General features: G+C 35.9%; 1 protein-coding gene across 2 annotated transcripts; it reads right to left on the reverse strand.

Moving 5' to 3' along the window:
• Positions 1 to 602: 602 nt before the first annotated feature.
• LOC126717712 (nuclear pore complex protein NUP155) lies at positions 603 to 15479 on the reverse strand. 2 transcript variants are annotated; one of them, XM_050419563.1, is made up of 13 exons: positions 14966 to 15479; positions 10661 to 10830; positions 8946 to 9072; positions 7920 to 8182; positions 6103 to 7747; positions 5809 to 6021; positions 5391 to 5638; positions 4874 to 5288; positions 4452 to 4657; positions 3366 to 3720; positions 2314 to 2532; positions 1813 to 2141; positions 603 to 800 (listed from the first exon to the last, which is right to left on the reverse strand). In XM_050419563.1, the coding sequence occupies exons 1-13, from the start codon at positions 15122 to 15124 to the stop codon at positions 683 to 685; spliced, it is 4467 nt and encodes a 1488-aa protein (XP_050275520.1). In that variant the 5' UTR covers positions 15125 to 15479; the 3' UTR covers positions 603 to 682. The 2 variants fall into 2 exon arrangements, with proteins under 2 accessions (XP_050275520.1, XP_050275521.1); XM_050419564.1 differs by lacking the exons at positions 10661 to 10830; positions 14966 to 15479 and adding an exon at positions 9802 to 9885.
• Between the last annotated feature and the right edge of the window lie 1155 nt (positions 15480 to 16634).

Consider the following 16634-nt stretch of genomic DNA (forward strand, 5'->3'; position numbering starts at 1 on the left):
ACTCTCTCTCTCTCTCTCTCCAATTGATATATATAAATATATATATATATATATATATATATAGGGTAAACTACGTTTTTGGTCCCTAACCTTTCAATTGTGTCAATTTGGTCCTTAACCTTTCAATACCATGTCAATTTAGTCCCTACCATTATCTTTTGGATGAAAATTGATGATGTGTATAATAGTCAAAATAAAAAATTAGCTTCCGTTGATATGAGAATAAACTAAAATTTTATTTTGGCCATTTATCATGTCAGCAATTTTCATCCAAGATATAACGACATGGACTAAATTGACACAATATTAAAAGATTAGGGACCAAATTGACACAATTGAAAGATTAGGGACTAAATTAAAATATGGTATAAAGGATAAGGACCAAATATGTAGTTTACCCATATATATATATATATATATATATAAGGATAAAAGTGTGCCCAAGGCCTTCTTTCTATAACAAACCACTTGGCAAAGGCAAGACCGAGCATATTATCTCTAGCTGCTTCTTCTTCTTCTTCTTCTTCTTCCCTATTTAAATTATCATTTTCAGAATTGCATAATCAAGTGCCAAGTACAATATAACATTGTCACACCAAATATGAAAAATTTATCACTTTTTTATTAAAATAAAAGGAATATGTAACAAGAGAACATTGATACAATAAGGTACAAAGAACAATCAAAACCGATCAAAAGAAAAAGGACTTATTAGTGATTCTTCTAGTTCTCGAAAACCTCGGTAAACAGCCTCAGTCTGACTCTGCGGAAGGGCCAACCTCCTGACCTCAGTCATATACCTGCCATTCCAAATCCAGTGAGACCAAAACTAAATGTTGAAATGAAACCATAACTATGATTTCCATCTGTATCACATTGCACAATCAAAGTGTACCCAACCTGGTCCACATTCAGAACTCCTAATATCCCTCCCAAGAACAATTAAGAAAAAATATGACTAAATATGACAAATTAGAAAACTTAACATAAATCATCCTCTAAAGTTTTCTACTTTAAAGCCCATACATCTACCTTCATTGCCATAAATTTTCATTCTAAATTGTATAACTATTCTGCTCAGCACAAATAATACAGCTTAGCCAGTCATAATATCAAAAAACTCGTTCACCAACGTGAAAAAATTTGGGGCTGACATGACAGCAAAATTTAGCTGTAATCATTCTATTAGTTTCATAAATAAACCTACTAAACATATCAAAAAGGGATGCTGCACACCAACACAATTCTGTTGAAAATATACGGCCTTGGCAAAAGAATTAGAATGATAAGCATATTTCTTGGAATTACTTTAACAAGTATTTAAAGGATATGAGTCTAATGAACATAAGTAACTGGGAACAGAAAAATGGCATCCACATGCAAAGTCAATGCTTTTCCAGTCATACTATGACTGGAATTTAATAGCTCACCCACACCAATTAATCATTCTGGATAAATATATTTTATAGTTTACCCACAGTAATTAAATAGCTCCATCATATAAGGAATAGAATATCAACACAGTACGAATAAAAGAAATGCCATCAGCAATGGGAAGAATTTTACAATTATCTAATAGGTAATCAGACAAAAAGTGCAAGCTGAACTTAGTTTGAAAATTTTGAGAACGTAGAGCAACTTTTTCAATTTCAAATTGTGGCATGAAAATTTAAGGTCAATTGAGGCCTCAACTAGGAATGCAGGCAAGCCAGCTAAATGATTCCCTAGATAATAATAAGAACTCAGTCACAACTTGAAAAGAAAAATCAATATATTCATGAAGAGGAAAAGGAAAAATAACAAGAAGTTTACCTGTTAGCTGCACTTGTGATCTTATCTCTAACTCCTTGGTTAATGATAGCTGTTTGTTCCAGTGAGAATGTTCCACCTAATATTAAAGAAGCTCCAGTGGCACTTGTACCAATTCTCTGTGCAAATACAGACATTGCCCACTCACGAAGCACCACTAGCACTGATCGGAGAAGGCGTAACTTGAGCTTTGGAGATGGCAAAATAGCCCCATTTGATAACAGTTGGTCGTAAGTGTTCAACACAGGTTCTGTTGCACCCTTGCAAGCAGCAAGAAGAGCTCTTGGAACATCTTCGTCTCCAACAGATTCAACCCCTGATTCTGATCTCTCCTGCCAAAGGATATAAAGTTGATCAAGAGAAGTTAGGATGAGACATAAAGGCAAAAGTTAAATATTTCCACAGCATGCTACCAAAATAAAGAACATATATATATATATATACTATTGTTTGCAGTAAGCATTAATTAGATGAAGCTGCCAAAAGATATGTAAAAAAATATACCAGTGCAGCCTTCTCAAGGTGAAGACAGAGAGTGTCCAAAGATAAAACAGCTCCATCTCCAGGATAAATGTGTGAACCAACTCTTTTTAGTACAGAACACGCTTCAGCAATTCCACCCGTTGAAAGAGCTTGATCAATTAGTCTAGCCCAGGTTTCTCTTACAATGCTACTATCAGCATCACCTGAGTAGTTTGCAAAGTATAGCATTTCCAGACATATCTGAAAGCAGAAAAGGAAAGCAAGAAAAAAATTGTAATGAAACAGAGAATTGTAAAACATAATCAAGATATAGTAACAATTAATTTTGTTATTATACAACAGTGTGCATTTACAATACAATGCCCAGGTTTTTAAATGTAGGGAGCCTTTCTAAAGAAGAGCCCTTTGGACTCGCCTCTAAACAGTTAAACCTATGGGCAACTGACCCCAACAATCAAAACCAATTGCCAGGTTATCCATGGGTCAGATCATGGGTTGTCCCGTCCCCGACCTGTCTCCTCTTCAGGGCAGGAAAACCCACGTGGGATAGTAGCAGGGCAGGTTGGTGATCTTTTACTAATCCTAATGAGATGGCTCTGATATTGATATGATAAAGATGAAACATAAAGGAAAAGAGCGATCATGAGAGTACTAGGAGAGAAATAGATGCAAGTACTTTGAAGATAGTAGTAAATTATATATTATAACTATGAACCATATGGAAAAAATTGCATTATATGTATAAATAAGTATGAAACGCCTAGCAGAATATCAGAAGAGAGTGCAACTGAGACTGTAAATATAAAAAGGTGAGGGAATTTAAATATGTTATTAGTTAAAAAAATAAATAAAACACACACACACAAACAAAAAGAAGGTTGGCTCATTATTATCTACTTATACAGTACAATACAGCACAGATATGTTTTTAATAGTTATTTTGCAAGACTTAGAACCTGAGAAAACAATATTCCATTATGCTAATTATTGAGGAATATAAAGAATTTATAGGTTTGGCATAGATAATGTCAATTGATAATTCAATAGCTGATTTAAGCCAAAAAAGAGAGTACCTCCCAGAGCTCAAACGGAACAGCATATTCATTATACAGTTGAGTTATGCTCTTTAATTCTAAAGATAGCTCTTTAGCCTTTTCACGCACAGCATTAGCAATACTGGCATCAGCAGTCAAATCGTTTTCAGGGGGATCATTTTGCATAGACTCAGATGCACCTGGCGAAGCTTCTAACCTAGAAGCTATAGCCTCCAATTCCTCTTTGATCTTTATCTGAAACCGAAGAACAGCAAGCTTCCCTTCAAGCAGATCTAGCATTCCACTGTCAAGAGAAGCTTGAGTAGAACCTACCAGACCGTTACTATTACTTGCATTCTTTGCCTGTAGAACTGCATTGCTAAGGTACCGACACCTGAGGTTGACAAAATGTAAGAACTTGTCAGATAGCCACTCATGAACTTTTTTGTTTATCTGCATATATTGGGCTGAGTACAAGTGGACAAAAGCCAACTAAGCTTTAAATAATGTCTGTTGAAGCGGCCCAACCCCAATTAATATAATAAGCAACCGGCAATTATCAACATTGCAGAGTATAATTGATCTATTAAAAAAACTATTATACTATCCAAGTGTTGTTGCTACACAAGGATTCATTATATGGTATGACAAGTGGGGGACCAAGGGATGAGTTTTGTAGAAAGGATTTACTGTGAGAGTTGGGACAGTTTTGTTTAACTTAGCTATTCTGTCCTAGGAAATGGAAGTTTTGAAAGGATATTTGGCATTGACCAAAGCTTTTATAATTTGTGTTTCTAGATTATTGAACAAACCAAGGAAGCTACAACAGCTAGTTACATGGGATTGTGATGCACAACATGTTTGAAAAATAGGAAATAAAAAGAAGACCAGAAAGAACAGATCCATTTTAGCTAGACCTATCGGCACCTGAATATGCTTTCTTTAGAATGGTTAAATAGATGCATTCTGTCTCTGGTAAACTAAAGCCAAAGGTCCGTTAAATTATGGGTTGATCCCAAAATGATTTAACCCAAATAATTTGCAAAATTAAACGAAGCAACATTTTTCTATCAAACACAAGGTCAAAAGCTTGGTAATAGAAAAGAATGAAGTGAAGTTGCCAACCTCTGTTCTAGAGTAAGAACATCCCCTGAATCGGTTGAGCGCCTCTCAGCCAATCTTCCCAATATATGAGCTGCAAGCACATGCTGCCGCTTCAAGACATAATATCGTGCCAAAAGATCAAAATACTTGGCTCGGTTAGATGGGATAGGTGCTCCTGATTGACCCATAAAAGAAGTCGCTGACGTCACAGCAGAAACAGCTCGAACCTACCAGACAGATGATAGAAACATGAAAATAGCTCCCCAAAAGATGCTGTTGTACATACTGAAAACTTCAGAGAAAAACTAACCTGATTGCAAAATGCATATGCAATCAAAATTATAAAACATATATAAGATAATCAGCAACAACCAGTACTTTTAGATCAGATCCAAAACAAACAAAACATGCACGCAAAAAAATAAAAAATAAAAAATTAAGACCTCTTGTATAGGTTCACGACCAGCGCTTTGCAGAAAAGGGACCAAATCAGGACCTCCATACTCCAACAACTCATTTTCAAGGCCCAAATCAATCATAGCTCGATACAAGTACTCGTGAAAGATTCTGTCAGGTGATTGAACACCAAGTTGAACAATCTGGCAAATATATTTCTTCCGAGAGGACTGATCAAGGAATGATGTAGCAGTAGCAGGCCTAACAGGAGATCCAAATTCCCTTTGTGAAGTATCACCTTTCAGAGAACGCAAAGCACTGATAATTATCTCATAGCACTGTTCACGCTGAGCAAGAGCATGTTCTCGAGTAGCTGCATCAATTTGCTCATTGTAAGCATCACCTGCAGGGTCAAGAGCCTGTGCCTTCTGCAAAGGTAAGCGGACTACAGCTTCATAAAATCTGCAAAGCCCCCTCTAAATATTAGGTTGTTTACATAATCTAATTAGAACTTAAGCAATCAAAGAACTCTGGCTTAGCTCTCAGCTTGAATAATCAACTGACCTTAAATCCTCAAACCGTTTGCAGACAGTTCGTAGATCAGCAGACTCTGGAACTTTACTTAAGTAATTGAAGGCCTCTCTGGCAAGATTCTCTTTTTCCTCAGCATCTGGAGTTATAGCTGCTCTCTCAAGACATTCCACAGCTAAGAAAAACTTATAATCAGGCTCCTTGTAATAGCTTGGACAACCTTCCCTTAATTTTGCACTAATATCATCTACTGTCCCCCTGCCATCAGGACCAGTATAATACTGGAGCAATGAATGGTGACAAATTAAGAAGGATGATTCAAATTTGAAGATAGAAATGTCATATAAAAACCAAAATTAGACACTAAACATATCTAAAAAGATGATGTCAATTAACATTAGAACTTGTTTAAGTGGACCTTCCTCACAGGTTTGATATGAACTTGCGTTACCTCCATTAGAGCAGATATAAGCCTCGTGGCAAGGCGGTCACCCTCCTCAGAGCAAACAAATTGATGGAATGTCAATTGAACTAATGCCTGACGTAGATTTGCATCAAATCCCTGAACTAAGCGTGTCACATGATGCTGAGAGAGAAGTTGGAGTAAGAACAGGGCTTCACCAGATCTAAGAAGCAACTGCCTAATACATTCCATTGCCCTCACCTGTAGCAAAACAAACCAAAGAGTCAGAAAATGAGATGACAAGTTTAGACATCCATGCCTGCATTAGCAATTTTAACCTACCTCCATGGCAGCCAATTCTGCAGGATTATACGGTAATCTTTGTCTTTTATTAGTAGTCCCACCTCCACTAGAATCAACATTTCGTGAATAAGAACCAAACAAGTTTCTCACCATACTCCGGTCATCAGCACCTAATTCGGAACCAGTTCCATAAAGAATAGAGCCAGTCAAGTCTCCTAAACCAGCTACACAGCCATAAAGCCCCCTCCTCTGGTTCCTTCTAGACCTTAGAAACTTCTCTAAAGAGCGAATCTTGCTCTCTACGACTTGCATAGCCCCGACAGAAAGTCTGCATACGACTACCCCATTTTCAGAAAAAGCATCAGTCGAACCTAAACCACCTTTTACAACCATGACAGGAAGTTCCCAGAGAGGAAAAAGCAGCCTTGATGAGCACAAGCAGAGCCCTTCATGTGCACCTGAAAACACAGGCTCAGCCTCCTGAACAACCTGACCCATGCTAAACCCCCCAGCAGCCGTTCTAGTGTTTGACAATGCACTACTACCTTCAAGTTGTGGCATTCCAACAACTCTTGGATCCTCAAAAGCTTCAGCTGCCTTCTCAGAAACAACATTGCTGATAAGGTTTTCAGAATGGACTATCCTTGCAGCAAGCATTAAACACATTGCAGCTGCCTCGCCAGCTCCAAAACGATTGAAGAAATCTTCTAGAATTGACCTTGGTGAGTTGGACTCTAACAACCTCCTTAAAATGTCCACAGGCCTATTGAAAACTAATTCCATCATGCCCATGGTACTGAAAATGATAATTCTCCTCCTTGGCAATATATGTTGAGTTGAAAGGTCACCTCTGGCCCAAAGTTTTCCAGATGCTTTTTCACAAGACTCCTCTGAGTTCCCAAAACCTCCAAATTCAAGTTCTGAATATATAGACTGCACAGTAGCGGCAGTATCTGGCAAGGGTAAGACATCTGCCACAAAAAGCATGCGGCCTTCAACTGGTAGAGAAGATACAGATTCCCGTAATGCACGAGAACTCCTTGTACTTGTCCCTAGACTACCTGATAGAGATGATTGTGTGCTTGAATCTCTGCTCACAATGAGAAGAGAAGACGTGGTAGCTGGTGACGAATCAGAAAGGAGAAAAGTTCCAGCAGAATAATATGATGTCTCAACCTTCAGTGAGAGATCCTCGTTCTGAGACCTACCTGCAAGAGATCCAAAAGCAAGTCCACTGCTGACCCCCAAAGGTGGAGAAGGCCTGGTTGTCACAACTTTCAAACAGCTAGGTTTATGATGGTTTGAATTAAATCCACCCAAGTTTCCACTAGATGAAGAAGTGGAAAGGTACATCCTTCTTCCATCAGACAAAACAGCAACAAGGTGTAGCCACTTTGATTCCAGCACAGATAGAGGTGAAATGCAGACAATTGATGGTTTTGTCACCCGATTTGCAGCCCTCGGTCCAGTTGATTGTCTACCTCCATAATGTGCATCCCTCTGATTGATCAGATTCTTTTCTTCTGTAACTTTCTTGAGTGGACCATCACCATTTGGCCCCACAACAAAAACCTGAAGTTTCATCTCTTCAGTACGTGCATATAAAATTTCTCTTTCATTATCAAAAACCATTTCGACAATGGGGTCAACAGCTCCAAACTTAAATACATTTGGCACAACCCATCTGAAAACCAAGGTGTGTTTATGTTAATATAGAGCATTTGCAAAGAAAATTTCAAATTTCAACACTGGATCGAGTCAATAAATTGTATGTTTCTAGACACTTAGAATCATCAGGAACAATGACAAGGGACCATGACCATCTACAATTATAAAGCATTAAATACAGAACATACCTTGAAATGACACTTCCTAAACCAGCAGTAAGGCAGACTTTACGGCAACGCTTTTGCCAGCCTGAACCAGTTGTGTAATGCAACTCATAAATGTGGCCATCACGCCCAGCCAGGAAAATACGACCCTTATCAGTACATGTAATACAAGTCATGGTGACTCCATCAGATGGTATTGTGTACTCTGGCAAAGGCTGTAATGAAACCTCTGCGAATGGATCTGTACCATCACCCCCTCTAGAGCAACATACTCCTACAAGAATTAACTAATAACAAGTAGAGACTGTTAAGAAAAAGAAAGTAGTCAACCTAGAAAAGAAGTATTAGGACAATTTTTTCTCTTTTTATGATTGGTAAGTTACACACACATCCCATGGGCAATGAACCCGAAACCACACCATCAATCTCATTCTTCCAAGGAGAAGTGCAAGTTGAGCTAAAGCTCATTGGAAGAATATATTACATTGAGGTTGTAAAGGAACAAGGTAGGCTTGCAATAGGTCAATTCAAATCTTGGAAAAGAAAATAATCCTCAAAAGATGAAAGGAAGCATGGTAAATATTTTGTGAGATAAAATAATAGTTAGGCATCAAGAAATTTTAACTTCTAGACATTAACATAAATAAAAAATATATATATATAAATATATATATATATATATATATATATATATATATATAAAAGATATGGAGTAGTTCTTCTAAGAATAGAGTTCGAAGTTAAAAAAAAAATTCATATGGATCTTTCTTTAATCAATCTCTTTTTTTCTTTGGTCAGTTGTTCAGCAAACATACACTCAAAAAAGAAAGAAATCTTTGCAGGAAAAGAAAATAGGAAATGGTATGATATGAAATCAACTCCCAGGAGCTATTATTGTGACTGGCACAACAAAAGCATCTCAATATCATAGAAAGCTAGTCAATTACAAGCAAGCACATAACTACAAGCGTAACTCAAGAAGGCTTTCCACGTTTGGAATTTAAATTATTGGGAGGATGGATACAAAAAGAGATGAGAAACTGTAACTACCTCAACAGGTGTTGCTAAAATTAAAAGATATTGGATAGCTTCAACAAAAACACCAGGTTTAGATTTGGCAAGACCGACAGCACATATAGCTTGTTCCTCCCCACAGTATTCAGGACATTGACCATCCCTAAACAAGAGAGAACGTTAGAAAATAGTAGAAAACAGTTGAATTATATTTCAAAAATTGATTACAACAGAACTCTGATTTAAAATGTTTAATGATTCTCAATAATAGTATACAATGTATCATTCTCTCATAACCATCACAGGCATGTTTGATGTATCCTTAGCAGTTTAACAGGCTCAAGGCTAAATCAATTATAAAAAAATAAAAATAAAAAAAGGAAAGGGAGTGAGGAGGGAACTGAAAGGATCAACAAGTTTTACGAGAGTATAAGAAGGCGACTGAAGAACTTAAAAAAAGACAATAAAAATGGAGGGCCAAGTATATAGACAAATGAAACTAACAAGATGGTACCAATCTTTTCCAGGGTATGACCCACTTAAATAATATTTTTTTGATAGGTAGGTGTCCCATTTAAAAAATACATACACACATAATAGTAGATATGTTCACAAAAATATTTCATTAATGTCCAATTTCAAATATGTAAAAAAGGCTTGGACAACTCAAATCCAAGCAAAAAGAATAATATCAGAACCTTTGTCCAAGCCAAACTCAAGAGGTCAAACCTAGGCTCAGACAGGACAAAATCAATGTTCTAAATTAACATGTCACTGATAATTGAAAATCTTAATTCCCAACAGTGAATATCAATTCGACATCAAAATTCCAGTTTCTTTTCATCTATGTAACAAGTGCCACCTATTATACATTAAAATTTGGACAGATCACCTTCAGGTGATGTTCCCAAGACTGGATGGCCATGTCTTCATCTCACCTCCCTTCAAAGACCATTGACCAGAGCTCATCCTATGCTCAACATATACGATTTGTGATACAGCAAGATGTTACTCTCATGGAATGAAGAACTGTCATAATTAAGTTCTCACATTTGTAATGAACTTAGCAATTATAGGTTTTGACAGGTTACCAGCCTGATTAACGTCTTTTTTAGTAGTCTAGGCAGCCAGCCACTGTAAATGTCATACAAGAGTTCTTAGAGTACCAAAGTCAGTACTAATAATTCAAACATAGCAATATAGCATTAAAACATATTCTTTCACAAACATATACATACATTGAAAAATACATCTAGATTTTTTAAGATGTTAAATTGTCATGTTTAAGTCCCACATTGCTTGAAAATGAGAAACTTGAGAAATCCATTATCTATCCATAAATGCCTAGGCATCACCCTATTCACACATGCTACCGTTCACGAGCTGGGGCTGTGAGCTCACAAGTTGTGCAATATGATATTCCAGTTTGGCTCATTTGACCAATCAAGCATATGGATAAGGCTTAGGCTTGGCTCGTTTGGCTCAACAACAAGCCAGGCCTTTGACTAAGGCACTTGCAAGTAGCTCATTAGTTTTACAGCACTATTTAGAATAGTAAATACCATCAGAGAAGATGTCATCTACCATGTTATGTGCTCTTAAAATAACTTTCATATCCAGCCTGCCAATTAGTTTGGTAGGTTTGGTATTCCACAAATTACTCGTTGCAGATAATCATCATATCCATGGAATGGGAGCTCAAAAAATATATTAAATTATGAATTTTTCATCAAAAAACAAGAAACACTCACCACTTGTCAAACCGCCAAAGAAACAAAGAATTATCTACTGAGGCCCATGCCCTTCGTATCTCGGGAAATATTCCACATAAAGCAGTTCCTTCCCCACCAGCTGCATTATATCTTTCAATAAGTACGGGAGGCAATTCCCAAGTATCCACCACCTCAACCAAAGGAGGCCACTGCAATGAATTTATCCAACATTAGAATGAAATGGAGATGAGAGTAAGAAATTAATTTCCAACAATCCGAGATACCTACGGAGGTGTACTTTACCCTCTAAATGTCAAATTGTGAATATAAAGAGCAAGCAAACAAGCATGAGGAATAAATGAATACAATTGCATGCTGACAATAATGCCAACACTCAAAAATTATTCTACTCCAATCAATGAGATCACAAACCATATCCTCATATTTTGAGGTTAAAATTATTGGCATATAAATGGGCAGCTAAAGTTTTTCTTGGCACATCTTGCCAAAAAGAGGAAAGTCATTTAATACTCCTCAACCTTACACAGTAATTGATTGGAATACATTAAGATTTCAAACAAATACTGAGACCTTCAAAAAAAAAAAAAGTATGTATGTGTGAGTTTGTCTGCATATTAAAAAGGGGGAAAACATTTAACTTCTTGCCAGAAAATGTGTTAATATGACCTTAGACGAGGTCAGTGCTGAGAAGCATTATTCTTATCCATCCTGCCCCACACAGACTAGTCTCAACACAACACCCTTTCCCATAAGTTACCTATTGTATTACTTCCACATACCCAGAGTATCAAATAATATTAGGCAAAATAATGATGACAATTTAATTTCTGATGGCAGGAACAACATTGCAAGAATAATTATTTTTGAGAACCCTACAAGAGTAGAAAATGTTCAAACATCCAAGCAGGTTTTGGAATCATATCAAGCATGAACATCGTAACATTAATATTTCACTTAGTATTTCTACTATAGTTTTTTTTTAAAAAAAAACAAGTCAAAAGACACTGTCTATGTCAACTAAGTAAAATTACTTAAAATCACAGCTTACCTACATATAAATTGGCTATACATTCAAATTCTGGGCAGAGGAGGAATGTGCTCCAATACAGCTGCCCCAACTGCCAACATGCCTTTTCTGTAATGGCACATCATGCCTCCAATCGAGCATATTAGCCTTATTAGCATCATAGTTTTTTAATTTTTTAAGAAAGAATATAATATATCCTTTAAGAGAAAAAAATATAAAATAAAGGATAAAATATAAAATCTAAGTTTCAATTTTAAAACTAAAATTTTAAAAAATAATAATAATAATAATAATTTTTTAATGAAAAGAAAAACATCAACTAAAAATTATTTAAAATTATTTGTATTCTTTTGTATAAAAGCAGTGGCCCCCATTGCCAATACATATGACCTCAATCCACATACACATAATGATGGATCTATAGAGAGAGAAAGAGAGTGAGTGACAATCTAGTAAAACACTGTCAACTGTCATATGGTACTTCTACCCAATCAAAATTGGCTATGTTTTTTTTATGAAACCACCAGTTTTTCCAATCCCACTTATGCTCCACATCAACCCCATCCTCCACTAGCCCAAGCAGTTTTTCAACTTTCTATAATATAAGTATAGCCATATTCTTGTATAATTGCACTGTGCAATTTCACACTTAGAACTTGGGCTAAAATAATAAAGATACCTAGAGACATAGAGAGAAATATAAGAAAGATTCTCTACGTCTTTGCCATAAAGGCGGCTGCAGAGAGGCAGAGTTAACGGAGAGTCAAGTGGAGTCCCTTCTCAAGCATCGGCAGAGATTTCTTGCATCAGTTAAGTCGGAGGCTCCATTCTCAGTGGCAACAAGCCAACGACCTCCCTGATGGTGGTTGTGTTTGGGCCACTTCCAGCATGCTTCATGGATTATGTTGAAAGCTTTGGGAAATGAGGAGATATGTAGAACATATTACAGATACAATTTCATTTTGATTCACACAAAGATAGTTTTCTAGTTTTTAAAAATATAGTATATTTTAATGGTTAACAACAATTTTGGACAAAAGGATTAATAGTGGCAACAAATGTGTACTTCAAAAACTAAAGGTGTGTTTGGATATCGCTTATTTTGCTGAAACTGAAAACTTATTACTGAAAGTACTGTAGATAAAGATAAAAGTTAGTTGAAATAGTACAATGGGGCCTATGAATAGTATCAAAAAGTACAGTAGGGCCATAAACAGTACCAAAAAATGCATGAATAGTACCGTGAGACCCACCATTTTTTCAGGAAAACACAAAAAATTTTCATCCCCAACACAATCCAAACGCACACTAAAATGAAAAAAAAATGAAACTTAAACAATGAACATGACAATTGACAAAAAGAGTTTACTTTGTATTTTTGCTGAAAATAAATGATACTTAAAACTACCAATACACCACATACATGCCTGTTCTTTATGGCCCATCCACTAACAGCAAGTACAAAGTAGATGGCTAAAATCTTTTTTTTTCCTTTCTTTTTTTTTAAATAAAGGTAAAAACTCAGATAAAATTATTGATTTGTGCAGATATTTAAGGCTGCATTTGAACTTTTGAGGATTTAAAATCATGGGATGTGGATAACAATTGCTAAAATAAATTTCTTAATATAAAATTTAACAATACAATATAATTGAGCTTTGAGAACATATACCTAATCATTTCAAGTTCTCATATTAAGAAAGCTTAAATCCATCCATGAATTCTATCAATAGAAACAACAACAACAACAAGCCTTAATCCCAAAATTTTGGGGTCGGCTATGGATTATCAACATATTAGTTAGGGTCAACCACATGTATTCTTTTCTTCCATTCTATTCTATCTAAAGTCATATTCTCTTTACTTCCTTAAGTGATAAGTCATTTTAAAATACTTCTACTAATGTTATTTTGGTCTTCCTCTACCTTTTTATAATTCCCTCAACTTGGATCAACTCACTCTTTATGACCAATGCATTAATCTATCTCCTCAATTCTATCATTAGAAAAAGAAAAAAAAAAGGGAGGGGGGGGGGGGGGGAGCCTTCTTTACAGTCTATTGAGGTTTTTTTTTTAGAGAATTTCAACCTATGGCGTCTGCTCCTGATAATAGCTCTTTATCATCAAACCAAAACATCAATCAATTTTTGGTATAGGAGAGGATTGAACCCCAGATCTCTTATACAGTCATTAGAGATTTTACCAGTTAAACTAACTGGAACCCACCTATTGAGGTTATTTATTCAAAAAACTGAAATCCAATTTTTTTTCCCCTCAAATTGTTCCATGCAGACAAACCATAAGGGAATTCAAGGCAAGTTTTGTGTTGATGCTTTTTGTCTCAGTCTTAATTAGTTCTTTAAATTTTCTAGAACATTTCGTCTTTTAACCTTTAAGGCTACTCTTTGTAGGTATTTTAAAATGAAGCAAGAGCAAGTTTGATTTAATCATCATGAATCGCTAAAAAAATGAGTAGCACACAAACATATTTATCTTTTTTTTTTTGGTTAACTGTAAACATATTTCTTGTCAACCCTAAATAATCAAAATGGACAATAAGAATAAATACACATGAACTAACAACCAAACAAATTAGCTCCAAAACTACATTAATCACAAACAACCATATGAGAAAAGCATTATAAGAGAAATGACAGCTCACAATTCTGTCAAAGATAATCAACCCAATTTAGGAAGTCTTTAAATAAAGTTTAACACAAGCATTTTCTCTCCCAAAATGACCTCCAAAAACATCAAACTACTACATTGCATTGATCCTATAGTATAATCTCCTTTTTGTTGCAAATTAAAAAACTTCAACAACATAATTCTTTCTATTGATAACACCCCCCCCCCCCCCCTGCAGGGCACCTCCACTGAATGAAACCCATTCCACCAAAACATGTAAAAGCTACTTTCACCAACTGAATTGGTGAGGGACACATAAAAACGAAGAACTAGTCCTAATTTTTGGGGCCGGGTATGGATCCTAAATAAATACTTCACTAATAAAATACCACCAACAACCCAACCTTAAGTGTCTAATTTTTGGGCCCGGGTAAGGATCCTCAATAGATTAGTCATGGTCGGCCAAAATTATTCTTTTCCACCATTTTTATTATATCCGAAGCCATACTCTATATTACTTCCCTAATTGAAGTGTCCTGTTTTTACTATACCAACCCAAAAAGCTTCTAGTCCAGCTAATATTCCAATAACACAATACAAAAATTCATTCATAGAATTCAAACTTCTAAACAAGTAAAAAAAAAAAAATTATAATTGAAATTAAATAACCTCTCTGGGATGAGTTGTATAAGGGTGGCTGGCGTATCTGGAAGCTTCTAGGGCTTCTTCAAGGTCGAGCTGCGACGCAACTTCTCGGCCAATGCGGTCGCTGACGACGAGACCGGCATTGGTGACATCGCGCATGACAATCTCTTCTTCACGCGCCATCTCGTCGTCCGAAACCCTAGAATCGAAGCAGAAGTAGGAGTCGAAGAAATCGTTCTCGGAGTACTGAAAATTTTTCTAGGGTTTTGAAATTGAGAGCATGAATGGAGTTTCAGAAGAGGGAAAATATTGAATTGAAGAGCGAAATTCAAATTGAGAGAGAAAAAGGGAGCGAGTAGTGCTGTGAGGGATCGAAAATAATAGGGTTTTGGGGAGGGTTTATTATTCACTGGCGAGTGGCGGGCAAATAAAGCTACTTTTTAAAACAACCGGATTGGACGGTCCGGCTCAACTCAACCCGACTCGTATTTTTTAACGAGAAAGTTGAGACCCTTGAGGGACATTACGAAATGAAATGTCACATATTTTTTTTTTTTTTTGGTAAATAAGATAGCTGAGGGGAATGGAGGCAACTCCTTATGCGCCCTGAGCAACACTGAGGGAGATACGCACCAATCTACTCACTAGTAGAGATTGTAGGAACTCGAACCCAAAATAAAATTTCCTCTACAATTTTTTTTAGTTGAATTGGATTATTTTCACGACACCCTTATTTTGAATTAAGTTGGATCCCAAAATATTTTATTTTATTTTATTTTGACCTATCAACCTTTCAAACTTTGTCGGTATCTTTTTATTAAATGTGAATTTTGAAAATCTGTTTGTTACATTACATATTATTATTATATCCTTCATACTTGCAAAATTATAAAAAGATAAAAGATTAATAATTATGTCATCAATCAAATGTTTAAATTTCAAGTTTTTGTGATATAAAATTATGTATAAAAAAATAAGTTTATTAATCAATTAGTAAATAACATCCAATTTCAAAAAATTTTGACATGCATGTTAAGAACATAAATTATATATAATTCAACGGATAGATTTTCAAATTTTATATTGATAAAAAGATATAGAAGGAGATTGATGGCTTTATCTCTGTTGATGTCCACTTTGGCAAGGAGACCCAACAATATAGGAGGGAAAGAGTTAGTAAATTGAGAAGAAAAACTATTAAACTTGAATAGTAGGAATAATGGATCATAGGCCTAAGAAATAACAAAAGGATCTCAAAGAAAGCAAGTGAGCCCAAAGGAACCTAGAGAAAGAAGTAATAAACCCATGGGCATTATAAAAATAGAAAGCAAACAAGGATGGGCCAAAGAGGTTCAAAGTAATGAATTAAGTGAGTAAGGGGTTTGTGGAAAAGCCCATAAACCCCAAAAGTAAAGGATATGGTAATTTGGGCCGGGAAATGCCAAAAGAATTAGCAAAAGCCTATGGGAAGGAAGAATTGGAATAGGTCGAGGATACCCAAGGAAATGAAATGGGTTGAGGATGCCCAAGGAAACTTGGAAGCGATGAGACGGGCCAAGGAAGGCCAGAATAGCATGAATACTAACCTAATGATAATATCGGGCCACTAGAATTAAGCAAAGGGAAAACATATAGCAAGTCCAAAAGAGACCCAGCAAACACGAGTCAAATAATAGCATGGTAGGAGTAACAG

The sequence above is a fragment of the Quercus robur genome, chromosome 3, assembly GCF_932294415.1.
Source record: "Quercus robur chromosome 3, dhQueRobu3.1, whole genome shotgun sequence".
Lineage (NCBI taxonomy): Eukaryota > Viridiplantae > Streptophyta > Magnoliopsida > Fagales > Fagaceae > Quercus > Quercus robur.